Below are 20,344 nucleotides of genomic sequence, written 5' to 3'. Positions count from 1 at the left end.
AAACTCATCTTCAATCTGGATTATGACTTAATCTTTACGGATTCCTCTTTCAGTTTTTCTTTTTGTGTTTTTCTCTTTTTTTCTGTGTGTCACGATAGTCCATTAGTGTGCAGGATGCCTACAGCACATTATGACATACCGAGGTTAATGCTTCTGCAACAGCACACATTGAAACAGCAGCCTCTCAGCTCTTTGTGCATCAACTGGGACTCTAACCCTATACATCTCCATCAAGTGGCTCTACTGGGAGCACATGGGCAGTTAAGCTTGGTTCAACAATGTGCATCCCATAAATCAACTTTACATTTGAGTCACAAGCATTGAATTGTAATATTTGATGCCAGAATTGTTCTATGGCTTTTCTCGCAGGGACTGCTTATGAAATGTAGCTATGTCGCTAACTCTAGCGTAATCCATTTTCCTTGTTAATCAAATTTACTTAAAAGGAATTTCCCTTTGAGCTTGGTGGATAAAATAAGTCCTGTAATAGAAGTATTTATTTTTCAGAAAAACAGTAGCTTACCTCTCAGATTTGAATGGTAATACGTGAGAACGTGGGGTCATTTCAGGATATGGACTGTTTGTCCCATGATATATATAAACATCAAACTGTCAGTGCAGCAGCATGGCCTCTTATTATTTGTAGAACTTTTAGTCGGAGCCTATATAATCGTGGCTTTCCTGAGCTGTAATAAAACACAGCATGTGATGTGCGTATTAAAAATATCACATCTAACTTAATTTACTGCATATTTTTCTGCTCCCGTGCTCTAATTTGTAGCCTCTCATTCCTTCATTTTTTTTTTACAGTTGTTAAAATACAAGAAACGTGTAATTTGGCCTGGTTCTGCTTCCCCTCTTCCCCACACACAGTTTAAATGGTAGCTGCTGCTGCTGCTGCTGCCATTCACCCAGACTGAGCAGAGCAATCCTCCATGGAGACTGACAGGGAGCGAGGGTCGAATTACTGTTGAAACGCCCTGAAGGCCTTTGAAATGGTTTTTGGAGCAGTGATGAATGCTCACTTATCACACGTCACTCTCTCATGCCAATCTGTTGTCCTCTGCTTATATATTTTCATCCCAATTTAATCCAAAACATGTAAGCGCACATCAGCCACTGTGTCTATCTTTTGCACTTCAGTTTCTGCATTTTATTCATAACCAATCGTTATCCACCTCCACCCCTTACAAACTGTCTGTGGCCTTTATCACACACACACACACACACACACACACACACACACACACACACACACACACACACACACACACACACACACACACTATCCACACAAACAGTCATCCTGCTTTCCCTCAATATCTCCTTGTGCAGTACATTTGTCATGACCATGCTGTAAATGTTTCAAGATCTAGAGTGTAACCTTGATAAACTGTGTGTGTGTGTGTGTGTGTGTGTGTGTGTGTGTGTGTGTGTGTGTGTGTGTGTGTGTGTGTGTGTGTGTGTGTGTGTAAAATGATGATAGACAAGAAAAATAAAGTGATGCCAATGGGAAACATCTGGTCTTCACTTATAAAACAATAGGCTTTTTTCAGAGTGTGTGTGTGGGTGTTTTCCTGTCATATGTTTGGTACACGTGCATTTGAACTTCACAAAAATAAATACAAATGATTTGCTAAATATTACCTGAAATAAAGGACAAACAAAACAGAAAATAAACACATCAAAGACTAATTCTCTTAATAACTAAAAATATGATTTATTGTTGTCAGTTGCAGACAAAAATAGACCCATTTACTCAGCGTGTGTTGTTTGTAGGAGGATGTACAGTATATTATAGCATACAATATACTGTATATGAGAAGTGGAGACATAGAGAGAATGTGTGGCTGCAGTTAGCAGTTTCGGTGCTAACTATAATCTGTGCTAATCTGGATTAGAAGTCTCTAAAGAGTCGAACCTCTCTTATTTTCTGCTGATCTTTGGCTGCTGGTTACACAACAGCTCCAGAAAGCAGTGTGCGGACTGGTAATATCTCACTCCTCCTCTCCGGCCTGTGCAGGGAAGACGTCAAACTGGAGTTCAGGTTAGAGGATTGAGGTTATGGTCCAATCTAAATCAGGAAAATGGAATGAGGACAGAGAGCAGTGTGTCACTCTCATTTGGTTTCTACTGAAGCAAAACATGTTGGGGGAAGGGTGAACTGGGCAGCAGCAGGTTCCTCTGTCAGCGACACAATGAGGCACTATTCAGCAGACCTTATGCACTTCTTTACTTGATAATCAATAGATTATAACAACAAAAATATACTTTCAGACAGAACAATGAATCATAAACTAAACATCCTCGGATTTTGGTTTGTTCAGGATATCGTCCTCGGCTCTAGGAACTTGTAATTAAAATGTCCTATAATAAATAATAACTTGATTATCAAAAAATAACTAATGAAGAAGGAATCATCACTAAAACTATTAGGTAGTTGCAGCCATATTTTTTAGTCCACCTCCTCTACATCTGTGTCTTCCTTTGCCCCCCAGGCTGTAACAGGGAAGAGCTTTGGAGAAAAGGACTTCCGCAGTGGACTGGAGAACGGCATCCTGTTATGCGAGTAAGCTTCTGACATCCCCCCCACTCAGTTTTGATGTCTGAAGCAGCAACAACATACATTAACTCCTCCTAAGTCTCAATAAATCTCTGCTTCTCCCCTCCTCCTCTGTCAGGCTGCTGAGTGAGATCCAACCAGGGCTGGTCAAGAAGATCAACAGACTGCCCACCCCCATCGCTGGCCTGGTAAGAGGACACTCTCCAGTGTGACATCAACACTGTGAGCCGGCCTGTTCGTCAAAGTGATAAACTCTGACTGTGGTCCCCTGCTCTCTGTCTTACAGGACAACCTATCTGTCTTCCTGCGGGGCTGTGAGGAGTTGGGCCTGAGGGGCGCCCAGCTGTTCGACCCCGGGGACTTGCAGGACACTTCCGTACGAGCTAACCTCAAGTAAATAGCTGTGTGTGTTTGTGTGCCTTTCTTTATTGCCCATTTGAAAGGGATAGTTTGGATTGTTTGAAATGAGGTTGTATGATGGACTTATTCATAATAAGTGGATCCCAAACGTGTATATTTTGCGTGTGCAGGATTTCCGTCGTCAATGGAGAAAGATTTGTAGCATTGATTTATTGAAAAAGCCTTAACTGTTACGTTACGTTCCTTATACCTCTTCCACCTACGTACCGATTCTTTCCTTAAAGGTCATCTATTATGCAAAATCAACTTTTTCATGTCTTTTATAAATAATCATGTGTCCCCTCTGTGTAAAGAGATTCTGAACGTTTCAGGAAAAAAGATTCTCTCTCTTTTTTTCCTGATCCATTTCTATAAAAACCTGTCTGAAAATGAGCCGATCAGATTTTGGCCACTTTATGATGTCATAACAATTTTTTGGCTTGTGTAACCATTAGCCAAATCTTGTTAACCAAATATCTCTCAGAGGGGCGTGGGGAGGGGCTCCTTGTTTTCATCTANCAAATAAAAAAAAACAGCGATTTCGCAATGTCCATCTTGAAATTGATTATGAAAATTCCACAAGACTGGACGCCAACACCACATTTTTTGTAGTGTTTTGAAGGAAAATGGTTTTTTTGTTCAGTTAAAAATAGAGGTTCATAATGTCGAAAAAACATAGAAAAGTAGGACCGATTTGATAGGAAAAAATCCACACAAAATAGGTGTGCTAAAATATAAAGGTCCTTCTTAAGTTAGTTGCGAAGGAAGATGGTGCACGTCTAAGCTTTTAAGGAATAACTTAAGATAAAACATTACATGCATTTAGCGACGCTTTTATCAAAAGCGAAACTTAAAGTGCATTACGACACCAAGAAAGATACAACCTTGAAGAAAACAGAATCATAAAGAAAGTCAGGTTTACATAGAGCCAAAATTTCAAAAAACAACACAACCTGCTTTAGATAAGCCAGTCCTTATTAAGTATAGTAAGTGCTTGTTGAATTCTAGTCGCTCGAAGTGGAGTCAAAAGAGATGAGTTTTCAGTCGGCGCGCAGATGTGCAACAACAACAAATGTAGTATTAAGATGTCATGCAACCCGTCATGGGTATTTTGAATCGACTTGCCAGTTAACCAACAGATCAAATGTGCAGAGACATTCTCCCTCTCCTTTCTTTTATCCTGTAATCTTTCGATGCCCCTGGGGAAATAGGAAGGAGGGGCCTGTTGTTTGTTACAAAAACAAAAATGTGTTTGTCCCCGTCCCTGTTTGGTGTGACCCTGCGCACCCCAACAAAGACATGAAACTAGAAATCCATCCCCCGCACCTCCTCCATGCGCATCTGGTTTCCTCCCGCTCCTCCCCCCTCCCCTCTTCACCGTGTCACATCACCAGCACTCATGTGAGCCAGAGAGTCTTCAACTCCGTTGAGGTTGAGATAGGTCCGCTGTAGGAGGCGCAGCCGCTGGCAGCTTCCAAGCCAGAACAGGGTGTTCAGACCTGAGAGATACATGGAGTGTTGAAGTATATTCATAATTGCTAAAACACACTGATAAGAAGATAAAGCAAGACAAATAAATGAAATAGCAAATAATGACTCACATTTTTAGTTTGCGGTTGCAGTCAAGGTCCCTGATGACAGAGAAGTTTGTAGGGTCCAAGCGAAACTACGTTAAAAGGATTAGTTTTGGATTTTGCAGCGGGTTAATACGGTTATTATCCATAGTCAGGTGTTTATCTAGCAGTAGAGATGGTAAATCAGCATGCCTGTGTTTCAGGCTGGATGTTAAGCTGCGGTGACTGGACATCAGCTAAACATATGTCAAGATAACAGAGCCTTTTGAACACATCAAGTTTTTGTCTACCCTTGCATTGATCGTACTTTTTGTTTTTTTTTACTTGGTCAAGTTCAGAATTCCCCCAAATACACAACAGCAAAACCAGGTTTTTTGACCAGGATTTGCAAAAACACTGCACCTCCATTAAGGGTCTCCTATTATACTATTTTTCATGCAAATATATCAGGTCTCAGATATAGCAAAAACATGTCTCGCAAGTGGTTTCGCCTCAAAATACCAACAGATCATTAGGCGCCTTCAATCCGCAGTATTTTCCACAAAGGTTCATGAGAACTTAGTTCAATCAGAACTCCTTTAGTTCTGATGAACTAAGTACAGATCCGCGTTCAGCACCGAATAAGTCCCTGGGGTGGATTAGGCAAATGAAGCCGCTGACGTCACTTCTCTCTTCTGCTGGTTAACTGCAGCCGCAACAAGCTCACGGCGATACTGCCACCCAAAAATCCCTCCCGGGCCGGAATCCCACGGATGGGACTGGCTTCAGTAGAAGCTCTGGACTCCCACACTCTACTGAAGCCTTCCGAGTAAATCGCCAGAACGCCGACATCTCCTCATCTCCACCGCTCCCATGTTTTATTTTGTGTTGCCATAAGTTAGTTATTCTCTCTGCGTTTCTGTCGCTGGGCTAATGCTAATAATGCTAATGCGAGGATAATAAAATGGTGGCTTCACAACACTTTTTTCGAGTTTTACGGGGCGGGGTTTGCAATCCGCCCAGCCAATCAGAAATATAGCTCTTTTCTCACAAGAGAGTCCCTGCTCTCTAGCAGGAACGGAAAAGGGGGTAAAAAGGTTCTCATGAACTAATTTTAGTTCCGGCTCTTTTTGGTGTGAACGCGACATTTCGGAACTACATCGGAACTAAAGTGGGAAACTCGGCTATTGCAGCATCCCATAATCCCCTCTGTTTCAGCCTTGTTTCAAAAGTGCTGATTCTCTGTCTGTTACTTTAGATGAAAACAAAGAGCCCCTCCCCACGCCCCTCTGAGAGATATTTGGTTAACAAGATTTGGCTAATGGTTACACAAGCCAAAAAATTGTTANATAATATAAGAAGCTCCCTCAAGAAAATGCCTGGGTTGAGAAAATGATTGCAAAGGAGGCCATAAGGAAGGAAAACATTTGAAGGGTTGCACAAAGGCTTTTCTAAGCCTTTGTGCAACCCTTCAAATGTTTTCCTTCCTTATGGCCTCCTTTGCAATCATTTTCTCAACCCAGGCATTTTCTTGAGGGAGCTTCTTATATTATTGGTCTTACTCTACATCATGCTCCTTTCCATATATTGTTTTAATGCTCTATGTTTTTTTAATTTGTGTTTCTAGGAAGGTGATGAAAGTGGTGACGGTTCACAGAAGCGCAGTGTGAGGGACAGCGGCTACGACTGCTGGGACTCTGAGAGAAGTGACTCTCTCTCTCCACCGCAACACACTCGTGACAACTCCCTAGACAGGTGAGAGACATCTGTCAGCACACACACATACCAGAATATATAGACGCACACAGCGGGGATATTTCAGATAACTGATGAAAGGTTGAATACAGCTACTTCCTAATTTTAGAGACACACATTTGAAACTTTAAAACTGGTTCCATTGATACAAAACCCACACTTGAGTTTGAAATAATGTGTTTTTTAAACCAGTTTTCTTTCTTTTTTTGACAGTCTGGACTCCATTGGCTCTCGCTCACAGCACAGCCCTTCTCCTGATGTGGTGAATCGAGGCAACAGTGATGGTTGGTTCTGATGTGTCTTTATATAATATTTCTGAATGTCTGCCCCAGTCTTTTTCAACAAACATGAGAGTAGATATAGATCTTCTCATGTAACTTTATTAAAAATAGCAAATAAGCATATTGCTCAAACATCCCTTTAAAGCAGGAATACAAAACCCACTCACCCATAAATAATCCGACTGCTGTCCCCTCACGTGTGGGGGTTTTAACCTTGGTATGTTATGGCCAGTCAGGCGGCCTGTGAATAACAGCTGAACGTCCAGACACTGTGTGTGTGTGTGTGTGTGTGTGTGTGTGTGTGGGTGTGGGTGTGGGTGTGGGCGTGGGCGTGGGTGCGTGTTGGGGTTTGTGTGTGTGTGTGCCCCAGATGCAGCAGCTGTTGATCTGGGTAGCAATCATAAAATATTTGAACCTGTGAAACACAAGCTGAGGTCAACATCGTGTGTGTGTGTGTGTGTGTGTGACAGACATCCTGTGTGTGTCTTTTACGTTGACACTTTGAAATGCGTGCATTGCCGTGCAACAGAGTGACAAGAAAAACTCTATTCGAGAGCCGGGAATAGACTCTATCCATACATTCCCAGGGGGTCCGAGAGACAGTGTGTCGCTTCACCAAGTTATATTCATTACCCAACACGAAAGAAAGTCAGGGAATATAAATATACTTATTCTCTCTGTTTGTGTGTTTGCAAAATGCTGCATAGATTCATGTACAATACATGTGAAAAGTTGCCACGGAAAGAAGTGATATTTCTCACTGCTGTCACAATGGAGCGTTGCATTTAGAGAATGATTCATTGTTTACTGTAATGTAGGTCGTATTTTTCAGTAACCCAGCAAAGCCGAGGTAAAACCGAAACCTGACATGCTCAACGTGTTGATAATAATGATCCCTTATTCTCTTTTTAATAAGTTGGACTAACCTTGGTTGTTTTTTTTTCTAATCTGTCTGAGAGTCTGTATGATGGCTTTTGTTTTTAGCCTGACTTCTTATAAGCAATGGGCTATCTCCAGTCCTAGGCAATGCGGCTGTGCCTAAACCTGCATTTTCTTTCTATTGTGTAGCAGGGAGTGACTCCACTAGTTGGAAATAGAAATCCAAATGTTTAAAGGTCTATGTAAAACTAATCCTACTTCTCACTACATTTCTTACTTTTTAAATGAGTTTATGGTCTCTATCGCTAGTCTCATGTCTTATTCAATACAGAATGGTTCTGAAAATGATGGTTTCACTTAGATTCAGTGTCCAAGTTGCTTGAAGCTGTAAAGAAACTTAAAAATAATTTGTCATCATGACCCATTTCATAAGAAATTCCCTTCACTGGAAAAATCGCTATGAGCACAAAAGATATTATGAATGTGGCTTGTACGTCTTGGGAAGCTTCTGCAGTGGTGCTGATGTAAGGACTCATTAAAAGTACTTCCTGACATATTTTCTAACCTTATTCACTCTTTTTTTGTAATCTTTCATGCTCCATCGCCCTTTGTTGCCCAGGACGAGGCAGCGACTCGGATGCTGATGCCCCCAGCAGGAGGCCAGATGTGAGGAAGGATGACATGTTGGCCAGACGGACGGCCAGCAGTGAATCAAGAAGCTTCGTTCCCTTTAACCAGTTTCTTCCCAACCGAACCAACACCAGCTGCTACATCCCCGCTCCACGCCGAAAAACACATACAGAGGAAGGAGATCAGCGGAGGTAATGACCAGCAAATTAGTGCACTAAATAATTCAGATACAAATAATGCATATTAAGAGCTGCAATGGAAAAATACATAAAAGGAGCTGAAGAATCACATAAGACACACACACACACACACACACACACACACACACACACACACACACACACACACACACACTCTTCATCATCCCTAATCTGTCCCTGCCGTTACACACCGTTCCCCAGTCAAGCCTCTCAAGAGCAGTCCACAACAACTGGACCGCAACACAGAACTCCCAAGACTGTCACTTGGGCACCCGAGAAAAATGAGGAAAAACAGGAAGAGGAAAAAGTGAGGCAGGAAGTGTTGGAGCAGAAGAAGCTGCAGAGGTTGAAGAAGGCAGGGATTAAAGTTCTGCCTGCTGCCGCTCGCTACAGCAGGTCAGAGAGCAGCGGCATGAGAGCTGCTGTGGTTTGACAGTTTTTGGTCGTGTTCACTAACGGATCGTTATGATGGTCATTTTAATTGTGTGTTTTTCTGGTGCTCTATTCACACTGGAGGTTTGGGTTTGTGCAGATATCTGGTTTGAGCAATTTGGCTTATTTATAATGCGTTTTGGGATCGAGATCTGACTAACTGCTCGATACTGTTTCTGTGTTTTATATGTGAGAGCTTGATTCAAGTCTTGACTGTTATTAAGGGGAAATTGAGCCACCTTTTACTTAGTGTTTAGTGTTTACATCAGTGTTGATGGTAAATGCATTCAATTATAACGCTGTCATTTGATGCGTCAAGGACGTAGTTGGATGCAATGAACATCTAGAAACTACTTTAGCTTAGGTTTCTATCTCAGGTTTCTTATGAATATATCATACACTGAGGATTGTATTGGTTCAGTTAATCACAGTTACCATCAACAGTGATTGGGCATTCACATTAGGTGGCAAATGTTTCCTTTAATATTGTAAACAAACTTGTAATGGGCATGGATTGCTACTCGGTTGGTTTGACAGGTGATACATTTGCCTGTGAACTATGATTTAATCAATGGGACCTTGCAATATTACACAAATTGTGGACGCATGTCAAATGGGAACTTTGCACGACGCTACCTCTGCTCTCAGCATGCAACAAAGGATTTTAATAACCTATGAATGACCTTTTCACACCAGCCCTCCAACAATGGAGGAACAGGAAGTGAGGTCTCCGTCCCCGAGCATCATCCTTCGCTGCGAAAATGAATTTTTGAGCAGTCAGAAATCTGCGTGGGACTCTTCCTCTGATGCGGAAGAGGAGGCCGAGGTGCGGAAAGTCCCGGATGTTCGTAAAGACGATCTAGCATCCAGACGAGCTCATCGCGGCACGGTTGCTCCCAAGGTGCACCAGTTTGTCCCAACACCTGCATGTAGCAGCAAAGACAGGGAGCGCTGGGAAGGCATTAGACGAGCCTCGCAGCAAACACTGCAGGAGAAGGAGATCAGGTTAGCTGAAGTTTGTTTGTGTGTGCTGCCATTTCTCTTCCATTTGCTCTCCAACTCTCACACATTTTCCTACTTTTTCCTTCTTTGCGTGCTGTGGTCACTCGTGGTTTGACGTGTGTGTGCTCAACTTTGTTTGCTGTGTGTTGCGATTGGCTCTGTGATTGGACAGTGACAAGGAAAAAGTCCCTGACATCATTACACGCCGAGACAATCCTTTCCTAAACTCCGCCCCTCGCCACGAGGAAGAGGAGGACGGGGAGGAAGAGGGAGAAGAGGGGAAGGTCATAGCAACGCCTAATAAGCAGAAGGATGACCTGGCTCGTAGGCGGGCTCTGAATAAGTCCCTCCCTCACAGGGACGGACCACTGAGCTTTGTTTCTGCCCCAATGAGCGAGAAAGATATGCAGAGGTGGGAGAGACTCAAGATGACTGAACCCAGGTGCCCAACACACTCTCTCTGTTTCAGCACATGCAGTACAAAGCACTTAAATGCTGCTGTATGTCAAGTGTGTGGGCGATAATGACTAAGTGCAGTGTGTGTGTGTGTGTGTGTGTGTGTGTGTGTGTGTGTGTGTGTGTGTGTGTGTGTGTGTGTGTGTGTGTGTGTGTGTGAGCCTTTCAGATGAAGCTGCAATCCAGTTATTTAAAGGGATATTGCTTAAATCCCTAACAAACAATGGCTTTACCACATTTGGTGCTTTATTTGGAAAGCCGATGAAACTTGATTCCTAAATAAACAGCAACATCTATGTTATCTACACAAAGTAAGGGGTTTCATAAATGTGAATCTATTACTTCAATACTTCCTTTATTATTCAAAATTCAAAATCATTTTTTATTTATTTTTTTATTATATGTAGGATATCTTCCTGTTACTTTTTGTGAATCGAAATAGTCCATTTGATGATGTCTTTTTTTAGCTGTTATGATTAATTCAGTTATCAAAAAACACATTAACAGGTAAATACTCCATAATGTAAATAGAAGTTCACACATTTAACCCTTAAATGGGCAATCACATATACATATGTTAACAGAGTTATAACACCCGTATTTCACCTATATTACACTGTTATTAGACCTATGTTACACTGTTATTACACCTATGTTACACTGTTATTAGACCCATTTTACACTGTTATTAGACCCATTTTACACCCATTTACACCCAATTTCAACAGTTGTTGTCTTTATTATCTTGTACACTTTTGTAAGCACCATAATCTCCACCAAATCTTAGTTTCCTTTCTCTTCTGGTCTCATTTTCTCCCCATGTTCTCATCAGCTTGTTCATTCTCCTCACCATTGTGCTCTTCAGACCTCTTCAGTCTTCTTTGGCACGCATTGAAACAGAGTTGGGAATTGGTGTGTGACCAAAAGAGAAGGGGACTGTTGGCTCAGAGCACTGCTTGGGCTTTTTTCCCCCTCTCAGCACTGATGTCATTAGATAGGATAAAGAGTTTTTTGTGTTCCCAGTAGAGCTGCAGTTACTAGGAAAAGGGACTATACCTAGTGTGCTTGGTGTGTGTGTTGTGAATGTACGTGTGTGTGGAAGTCATTAAGTACACAACCCCATGCTCTGTCCCCTTCTGTCCATCCACACTTCCTGTCTGATTCATCATTTCCCACTCATGCTTCCTTTGTCTCCACAGTCTGATCCTCTCTTTCTGGTTGCTCATGATTTATTTTCCGCCCTCTTTATTTCCCCCCTGCTCTTCTCCTGGTTGTTGTTGTTGTGTGTGTGTGTGTGTGTTTGTGTGTGTGTTCGTATGCCTTCATGTGTGAGATTGTATCTACAGTGAGGCCAGCCCGGCCCCAGCCGTGTGTCAGGCTTGTCTGGAGAAAAATTATGGAAGTCCTTTCAGCGGATCAGCAAAGGCTAGACGGGGTCACTGCAAAGTTGTGACCTTTGGGGGCGTGACAGAGATCGAGCAGCCAGTAGACACAATCGCATCAAGTGAAGGGGAAGAGACGGAGTTGCTAAGACGACTCCTTTCCAAGGCAACTGTAGCCATGCCTACTATTGGTCTGGGCTCCCAGCTTTCAGAGCGGGAACGCAGGTACGGACGAGGCCAAATACGACTTAGGCTACAGTGTCTTGAATCCAAAGTCTCTTGCATTAGTGTGGACTGCACTGACAAAAAAATAGGTCCCTATCTTTTTATATTATCTATTGAAGGATTTAATATGATTTCTTGTGATGTTGATTTATATAATCTTTCACATTTCAGGCTTTTTTGAATTAGTAAAGTAGGTAGTGTGGCTGCACCTCTCTCTGCATTGTCCTGATTTGCTTGTAGTTTTAATAGTAGGTAACAAAGGTACACGCACACATGCATGTACATGCTGCTGTGACAACTAGTAATATAATAAACAACTTGTATTTGAAGTATCAAAGACATGATTTAGGAAGTATTTAAAAAGTGTCTTCACTACATAGATAACAAACCCCCTTTTTTTTGGGTCAAAAATGTAGGTTTATGTATTGGCCATTATATCAGGTTTCTTAATTTTCTCAAATATCAATATTGATATCCGCTTAAAAGTGATGGTCGGGCTTCAGACACCAATTATAGCAAATGCACAATTTGTGCACTTCTATAATGTATTTTTTCTGGTCAAAGGGCTTTTTCTTTTAGTTTTGCATCTCTTTTGCATGGTTTTTCTTACCTTAATCTATCGGCTCCTAAAACACTCTTTGGAATGGTTTTCAGTTTTAATTCTTCTCTTCTTTTCCTTCTCTTTTCTTTACTCTTGGTCACCACTTGTGCACTAACATAGTAGCAAGTTTGGGTATTATTGTTGTTGCTGTTTGAGCTTTATATGATGCTCTAATAGCCAGGTGGATGGAGCTGACCTCAATCAAACCACCCCTGCCTTTACTGCCCTCCCACCCTGCACCCCTGAGACCCCTCCTACTCCTGCCGAGATGGATGCACGTCTGGCTCAGTATGAGAAAAGAGCAGAGGAGGATGATGATGAGGAGGAGGAAGAAGAGAGGATCCCAGATCTTCAGAAAGACGACATGATGGCAAGGAGGACAGGAGTTTTCCATAAACAAAGCACTTCTACAGCGACGTTCAACCGTTTCCTGCCTCTGCCCAGTACCAAGCGCTGCACTCAAGGCGAGGTCACCACTGACGCGGCTCCGCGGAACAGAAGGGAGGTGCAGGCAGACAGGAGAGAGAAAGTAAACGCCAGGTGGGCTGAGATTTGTGTGTCTAACAGTGTGAGGAGGAGCACTAACACGCTTGGTGTGGTTTACATCCAGAAAGAGAGCTTGATGTTTATTCAATTCAAGGAGTTTCTCTCATAGAGTGGAGCAACAGCAACCCAGAGTTCCCATGGAAACACCTGAGAGGACTGTAATCCGAGCAACGTCTCACAGAGAATATGACGATGAAGAGGATGAGTATGATGAAAACGAGCCTTTGCCTGACCTGGAGAAGGACGATATGATGGCTCGAAGGACCGGATCATTCGTAAAACCCAGTTCAGTCAAAACAAATCAGACCAGAAACCAGTTCCTGCCGGTACCTGGATCAGTGAAGTATAAAGTCGCCCCTGTGTCTGCAATGAAGCCTCTGCACAGCAGACCGAAACTCACTGAGAAGATGGCCAGTGAAAGGTATTTCATGTGTTTGAGTGATGAAGAGACTGGGGTGACTAACAAAGCATATTTCACAGGAAGAGAAGGTTTGAGTGTGTTTGCAAGTTAAATTACCTGCAGTACGGACACTAATACAACTGTGTGGGGGATTTACAGCTGATCCAGTGTTGTTGTTTTGGTTCCAAGCCTGCATGTGTGAGTGCCTGCAGCTGGACTCTTGACTTCATTTGTTTTATTTGTATATGAAGGTTATATGATGGATTTGATTTGATGTTGTGGTTGGATTCTTGGAGTTCTCTTTCTCATATGGCTTGGTGAGGTTTGTGCTTGGTTTGGACTAATATGGCCTTTTTCTATTTGCTGTTGAGGTTTAACATTGACTTTGTTTGGCATGACGTTGGTAGTTTTGTTCGACTTGAATATGAAGCGGTTGGCTGTTGTCTCTGTGTTTAAAGTATAAGTCACAGCTGAATCACAATGGGGCAAAAAACAGCTGCTACTCTCTGGTTGGTTCACCCATATAATAAGAAAAAAATAACTTCATTGATCCTTTGGGGGGGAAATTGTGTTACCCTACAGATTCTCCTAATCAAGTTATAAACAAAGATACTTTATAAGAAAAATATAAATAAGAAAAATATGTGCATTATTCGACAATATATAGCTAACATAATAAATGCGCAGAACTAGAAATATGTTAAAATATATTTACTATAATATATAACAACAGTGTAAAAAAAAAAATGGGACCTTTGATTTTAAAATATAGGAATAGTATGAATAAGAATATAACATAAACACTTACACATTACGCATGTTATTACACGGCTTAGTTGAATACTCGACTCTGATTGGTCCTCACCATGTTTGTGGTTTATATTCATTAATGACAGCCTCGCTGCACAGTATCCCTGCAATAATACCCTTAATTGCATAGTGTTGAAGGCAGATATATGAAAATGTTTGAGAATGAACACACATCTAGCATGAGTAAATACCATAAGATGTAATTGCAATCAAACATTTCTTGTAATTTGGGTGAGGTGACTCTTTAGGCCTTGTTCTTCTCTTTTATCCTGCAACATGGAACATGGCTAAAGGTTTCAGCACTGCCTCTGTTGTCCGTGATTCAGTTTTGATTTATGCGTTGTATGTATTTGCTGGTAACCTTGGCCTTGTGACTGGATTTTAGCAGCATCGTTACCGTGGCAGCAGAACCTCAGGCTTCGCTCTCCAGAGCCTCGACCCTCCTTAAGTGTGCCGGTCTGAGGGAGAGGCAGGGGGCGGATGGGAAGCAAGAGGGACACATGACGATCCCTAAAACCTCTGTGACAGATGTTACAGAGCCCCTCTCTGCTCCGTCCTCCAGCTCTGCCACTTCCCTAACTTGCAAAGTGGATAAGTCAAGTGTAGAGGAGAGAGTGGAGGAGAGAAAGACAGAAATGAACGAAAGAAAGAAACCATTCTGGCTGGACGAGGATGATCTGCCTCCCATCATGTGAGATGCTCTTTTTGTGTCGTCATGCCTCCCCCTTCTCAGATTTCCCTCTACCATTTATCCGGTTGGAATTGACGTTAGCGTTTATGCTGCTGCCCATTCCCTCACCTGCTCCTTCCTCTCATTCACTTTACTCTGTTATTGTTTTAGGGTGAGCCGGCGAGTTGCTTTTATGTCTGAGGACACTGAGTAAGTCTTTCTGCGTGACGAGATTCTGCATGAAAACAATATTGACACTCTGTGCACGTTTCATTACAAAGGAACATCCAAACACGCTCACATTATGCTCACCTTTGTGTATCATCATTACTAACATGCAGCTTTTTATTGTCATTTTTTTATTTTCATGTAATTCTCTTTTACACTTTTTGTTTAAAAAAAAAAATGAATAGTTTGGAAGTACCGTATATTACCCAATGATTAGGTTGAGGAAATGGGTTTGTCCTTTCAAAAGAAGTAAGATATGATTGCTCGGTTGCTTGTTGAATTGATTTGTTTCTGGAAACAGCTTACATAGCTAATATAAATCAAGAAAAAAGAAAATGAGAATTATAATGCAATATTTGTGTTTGGTGGACTTTTACTGGTTGTTTTAACTTTATGCTTCATGTTCATATCTTGTAGACTATCTTTGTCTACATCATCTATCCATTTTTGAAAAAGAGGGCATGTTTCTTTCCTCATGGTTCCACTTCGATCTTAGAATGTGTATTTATATTTATTACATTATTTTTTATTTATTTTCTATTTATTCATTTATTCAACAGGGACAGTGCACATTAATGAACATTTCTGTAAATGTGCCAGTTAGCCAAGATGCTATTTTTCATCTGGACAGATTTTAAAAGTCAACCTAAAACACATTTCATTTGTATTGTGTAATCGTAAGTGCTCGACACTAACAATGAATTCATTAATTTAATATTTTCTGTTTTGCAGAGCCAAATTTGACCAACTTAATATGCCAAAGTGTATTCAGTCATTTATAAAAGATTATTCAATATTTGTTTGTCTAGGACCGTGAGCATGAGTGACATACTTAACGAGGAAGAGGTGGGACACTTACCGCCAGTGAGCCAATCACGAAACGAGCGCATGCACGAGCAGTACAACAACTCTCAGGAGGACGACGACCCCTGGAGAAACGTAAGAATCTGAGTTAGTGAGGTCCATTGAAAAATAAAATAGGTTGTGCATCTTATTTAAATAATATCAATGTTATTTGAACATGAATATAACCTGAATCTTCACACTATGATCTCATGACAGGACTTGGCTCGCTGGAAGAATCGGCGTCGCTGTGCATCACAGGATCTGATCAAGAAGGAAGAAGAGAGGAAGAGGATGGAGAAAAGGATGAAGGAGGAGGGAATTGACAGTAACAAGAGGAAAAGCATTAAAACCTACAAAGAGATCGTAGAGGAGAAGTAAGGATGATATTGATACTCTTTGTAGTGTTGATTGTAGCCCTTAACTTGAGATCAACAAATGTAAACCTAATATCTCTGTCAACACGCTAACAATAGCGAAACCATATCAGAAACACTGCCTGGACACCAAATGCTTTGTGTCTCTCTACTTCTCTTGTCTAGGGAGCGCAGAGAGCTCGAGTTGTGTGAAGCCTACAGGGATGCAGGGACTCCAGAAGAGGCTGCCATGGTTTTACAGCGCTACGCTCTTCGCTTCACCATCAGTGACGCAACACTGGACAGCTTAAAACTGCCCAGATCCACCTCAAATTCTAAACAGGAACATAATCAGGCGGACAAGCAGAACACATTGACTCCCACTATTGATGACACATCAGAACCGCCGGACAAACCAGAACAACCTGTGATAAAAGAGCAGAGGCACACAGAGCCTGAAGACATGGAGACAAAAAAAACTCAACAAGAGACGTCAGTTTCGGTCTCCTCCAGCTCCGGGTCACCTGGCAGCCCCCTCAGCCCCGTCACAATCTCAGAAAATGTCCCCCCTCAGTCCCTTAAACTAAATGAGCCTCGAGCCAAACCGACAGAGTCTCCAACCGCTCCGCAAAAACCACCAGCTGCAGAAGAAACAAAGCCTCATACCAATCACGCTCGGCCTCAAATTGTTCAGGTGCAGCCTCACACCACACAGCCCACATACACACTCCCCTCCCCCCGACCTGTCTCCCCCCGACCCGTCCCCCTGCTGGCAGCCAAACCCTACTGCAAGCCCAGGAGCACACAGTCCGGACACAAACCCGTCAAGGTGAGAGCTTCATATCAGTCGCGGCACTCAGCATCATCTGATACTTCACTGTTCCAGCGCAATGCATGACTGCATGCACCAATGAAAGGAGGTGTCTGTTGTATTTAGGGAAGTGCTAACATTTGAACTTCTTGACATTTCACATATTCTGTCATCTATTTACTTTTGCATTGTTTTTCTTCTATAATTTTGTGGCTAGATTAACGGAACCCTAAACTTTGAACATAAAGAAGTAGTTCATAACAATATAACTGATGGGAGAATGTATTATTAAAAACATGAAAAAAAAACTTTGAAACAACATGCATAAATGTGTGTTACTGAAAATGATGTGATTCCTGTATCCTGACCTCTCTGTGTTTCCCCCTCAGATGGACGGGTTGGTGCGAGTTAATGGAGAGGTGACTGAAGATGTACCTTGTTCCACTCCACCGACCTCTGCTCTGCACTCGCCATCAAAGGTCAAAGATGTTCCCTCAGAGCAGAAGGAGGAAGAAGTTCCCTCCAAACAGACGGAGAAAGATGTTCCCTCCAAACATACGGAGAAAGGCGTTCCCTCAGAGAAGATTTCCACTAATCACGAGAAGGTGGAGCACACGCCTTCTCCTCAGAGAGAAAAGCCAACATCGTGTTTGGGCTCTGCCATCAGCTCCCTGATTGGAGGCAGAAACAGTACCACCACCACCATTATTGTGACCGAGCTCACACATACGGAGCCACATCACCCAGATATCCACAGCAATGGACAGGTAATATCACAGGTAGCATGTTCGTCAATTTAATACACAATTAATAAAGTCAGAGGTAAACAGACGAAGTTATAAAGCAGTCAATAAAATATATATATTTTTATGTTTTGAATAATTCCGACCACAAGATGGCTTTGGGCATTAAGTCATAAATATAAACAAAACCTATAAGTCTGATGGGTCCAGTAGTATGCAAGATAAGCTGCACACAGACAGATACACACTCCCTGGCGGAGATAGTTATGTGGTTTTCCTACGTAAGTTGTGTCATGGCTCAACGGAAAAGGTGTGAATTGTTTTCATTCATTTTCCATTCTGGTGCATTCAGGCGTTTATGGAAAGCCTTAACACCTGAGACACAGGAGGCAGCTGTGAAAAATGAAAGCCAGGGGACAAAATGAAAGCACACAGTTAGAAAATTGAATTATGAATTAAGTTACTTGTTGCATTAAAAGGTTGCAGCCTAGCAACTGACTTGAAATCAACCACACAGAGGAGTCCAAAAGAAATATCCTTCAGACTTTATTAGTGTAGTGAGCATGGATACAGAAATACAGAAGAAGAATACTGTAATATGCTCAAGGAAATAAATCTTAGTCTCCCAACCATACAGTTTGGACATAAATCCTAAAAAAGACTAAACACTCCTCGCCCAGTTGCAACTTCCTTAGTTTTAAACACCAAATAATGTTTGTTTGCAGTTTAGTCCTTGTTGGGGAACATGAGCCTGAACTGAAAAACTCCTCCGCTGTCTCTGTGATGATTGTTCTATGTAAAGCAAGTTCTGCTCACGTTGATTTTAATATTGTATTTACATGAACTGAAGCCAGCGACTGCCTTGACAACACATAACAAAGGAAAGACTTCAGTATACTCATTACATTTGATTTGCACTAAATACAAATACCAGAGGTGTCCACTCATTTTTTATGAATAAAAATAAGAGAAAGAAATCCTTTTGGATCCACCTTGTGTTTTATTAACTGGTTGAACATTTTACTTTCAGGTCAACGGTACTTCTGGGTTATCCAGTCCAGTGGAGGAGAACAAGTCTCAGTCGGCTCCATCATCATACAGCATGCAGGATTATTCTCCCACTGTCACAGGTAACAGTTTTATAATATAGATCTGTTTTATTTCTATAAGCGTATTGATTTACATTATTTGCATTTATTTACAATTTACAGAAACACTTGACTTGACTGGCTTTCTATATATATATATATATATATACACTGTTTATACCGTATATATTTTAAAAGACTATAAATAAATATATCTAAATAATGTCTATGAACATTTATCCAGATGTAAAGCAAGCTGAAGTGTATAAATGCTCAGTGTTTCCCACAGAATCTGATTCTATTTGTGGGGGCACCGCACCGCACCCCCCACGTTGTTGTTGTTCTGTGTTTCGTTGTTAATGAGTGAAACACACCGGAGTTGAGGATCTGTGGGGTTTATTCTCCCAAAAATATAATTTACAATTCAGGCATTTAGCAGACGCCTTATTCCAAAGCGACTTCCAATGACCAATTACAGGGACATTCTCCCTGGAGTAACCGAGGGCTAAGTGCCTTGCTCAAGGGCACACTAGTAGTGGTGTTCCAGGCAGGATTTGAACTCTCAACCTTCCGATCATCAGCCCACCTCACTATCCATTAGACCACCAAAAAAAAAGAATAATAATAATAATATTTTTTTTTTTTATGAGATCCATTTGTGGCGAACGATATTTATTTGTAGCGGCCTGCCACAAATAAATCAATGTATGGGAAACACTGAATGCTTGTTTAGTTTGACTATGATTATGTATCTCTATATATAATATTAGTTTTTTAAATAATTATCCTCTTGTTACGTGTAATACTCGGCCTATAGATCTGATTCTGATCTTAATGTTGCTGTGTGTGTCGTTCTCCTCCACAGAGGGGCTTGAGGAGAGCAGTGTGACTGTGAGTATCTCTCGGCATCTCCAGCTATTTTTATTTTCTGTTCTTCCTTCATTCTTACATTTGACCCTGTCCTGACCCTTCGTCTCCAGTAGTCGCTGTTGTCAGACTTGTCCTCTCACCTTTCCTCTCTTTCTGTCCTTTTGGTCCCTATACATGTGTGTGTGCGTGATTGTCGGGGTGGTCTGAGTAGATTGAGACCCCCATGTTGAACTTGGCTAAACGTGTTAATCACTGGGTCTGGGACCCTAATGAGGAACGTAAACGCCTGGAAAGTTGGCAACAGGAGCAGGAGCGCCTCCTTCAGGTACACTGGTGGAATGGTGTGTATGTGCATGGCACTGATAGCTCTAATTATATCTCACTTTCAACATCCTCGATTCCTTTCCTTGCTTCCTTTCCTTACTTCTTCGAGGATGTAGGAGAGAGAAGTGGATGCACAAAATAGACAAATTAAGAGGCATGAATTTACAGCAAAAGCACTGGGTGTGTGTGTGTGTGTGTGTGTGTGTGTGTGTGTGTGTGTGTGTGTGTGTGTGTGTGTGTGTGTGTGTGTGTGTGTGTGTGTGTGTGTGTGTTTATATGTTTACTTCTATGTTATTT

General features: G+C 41.7%; 1 protein-coding gene across 1 annotated transcript in view; it reads left to right on the top strand.

Moving 5' to 3' along the window:
• The window catches only part of LOC104942990 (LIM and calponin homology domains-containing protein 1-like), a 28,239-nt gene that overhangs the window by 3,449 nt on the left and 4,446 nt on the right, over window positions 1-20,344 (top strand). Inside the window, exons 2-23 of the mRNA XM_010768302.1 lie at window positions 2,499-2,569; window positions 2,682-2,751; window positions 2,850-2,956; window positions 4,174-4,363; window positions 6,143-6,270; window positions 6,484-6,554; window positions 8,050-8,251; window positions 8,462-8,656; window positions 9,389-9,697; window positions 9,867-10,136; window positions 11,497-11,757; window positions 12,536-12,898; window positions 13,014-13,325; window positions 14,500-14,805; window positions 14,956-14,994; window positions 15,822-15,951; window positions 16,075-16,232; window positions 16,398-17,040; window positions 17,412-17,789; window positions 18,796-18,895; window positions 19,719-19,744; window positions 19,935-20,048. Coding sequence (XP_010766604.1) covers window positions 2,499-2,569; window positions 2,682-2,751; window positions 2,850-2,956; window positions 4,174-4,363; window positions 6,143-6,270; window positions 6,484-6,554; window positions 8,050-8,251; window positions 8,462-8,656; window positions 9,389-9,697; window positions 9,867-10,136; window positions 11,497-11,757; window positions 12,536-12,898; window positions 13,014-13,325; window positions 14,500-14,805; window positions 14,956-14,994; window positions 15,822-15,951; window positions 16,075-16,232; window positions 16,398-17,040; window positions 17,412-17,789; window positions 18,796-18,895; window positions 19,719-19,744; window positions 19,935-20,048 — 4,443 coding nt within the window. The remainder of the gene's footprint in view (window positions 1-2,498; window positions 2,570-2,681; window positions 2,752-2,849; window positions 2,957-4,173; window positions 4,364-6,142; window positions 6,271-6,483; window positions 6,555-8,049; window positions 8,252-8,461; window positions 8,657-9,388; window positions 9,698-9,866; window positions 10,137-11,496; window positions 11,758-12,535; window positions 12,899-13,013; window positions 13,326-14,499; window positions 14,806-14,955; window positions 14,995-15,821; window positions 15,952-16,074; window positions 16,233-16,397; window positions 17,041-17,411; window positions 17,790-18,795; window positions 18,896-19,718; window positions 19,745-19,934; window positions 20,049-20,344) is intronic.

The sequence above is a fragment of the Notothenia coriiceps genome, unplaced genomic scaffold (assembly GCF_000735185.1).
Source record: "Notothenia coriiceps isolate Sejong01 unplaced genomic scaffold, NC01 NC01_scaffold00005557, whole genome shotgun sequence".
NCBI classification, from domain to species: Eukaryota; Metazoa; Chordata; class Actinopteri; order Perciformes; family Nototheniidae; genus Notothenia; species Notothenia coriiceps.
The sequence above is the reverse complement of the archived record's forward strand: the minus strand, read 5'-3'. Positions and strand labels throughout refer to the sequence as shown.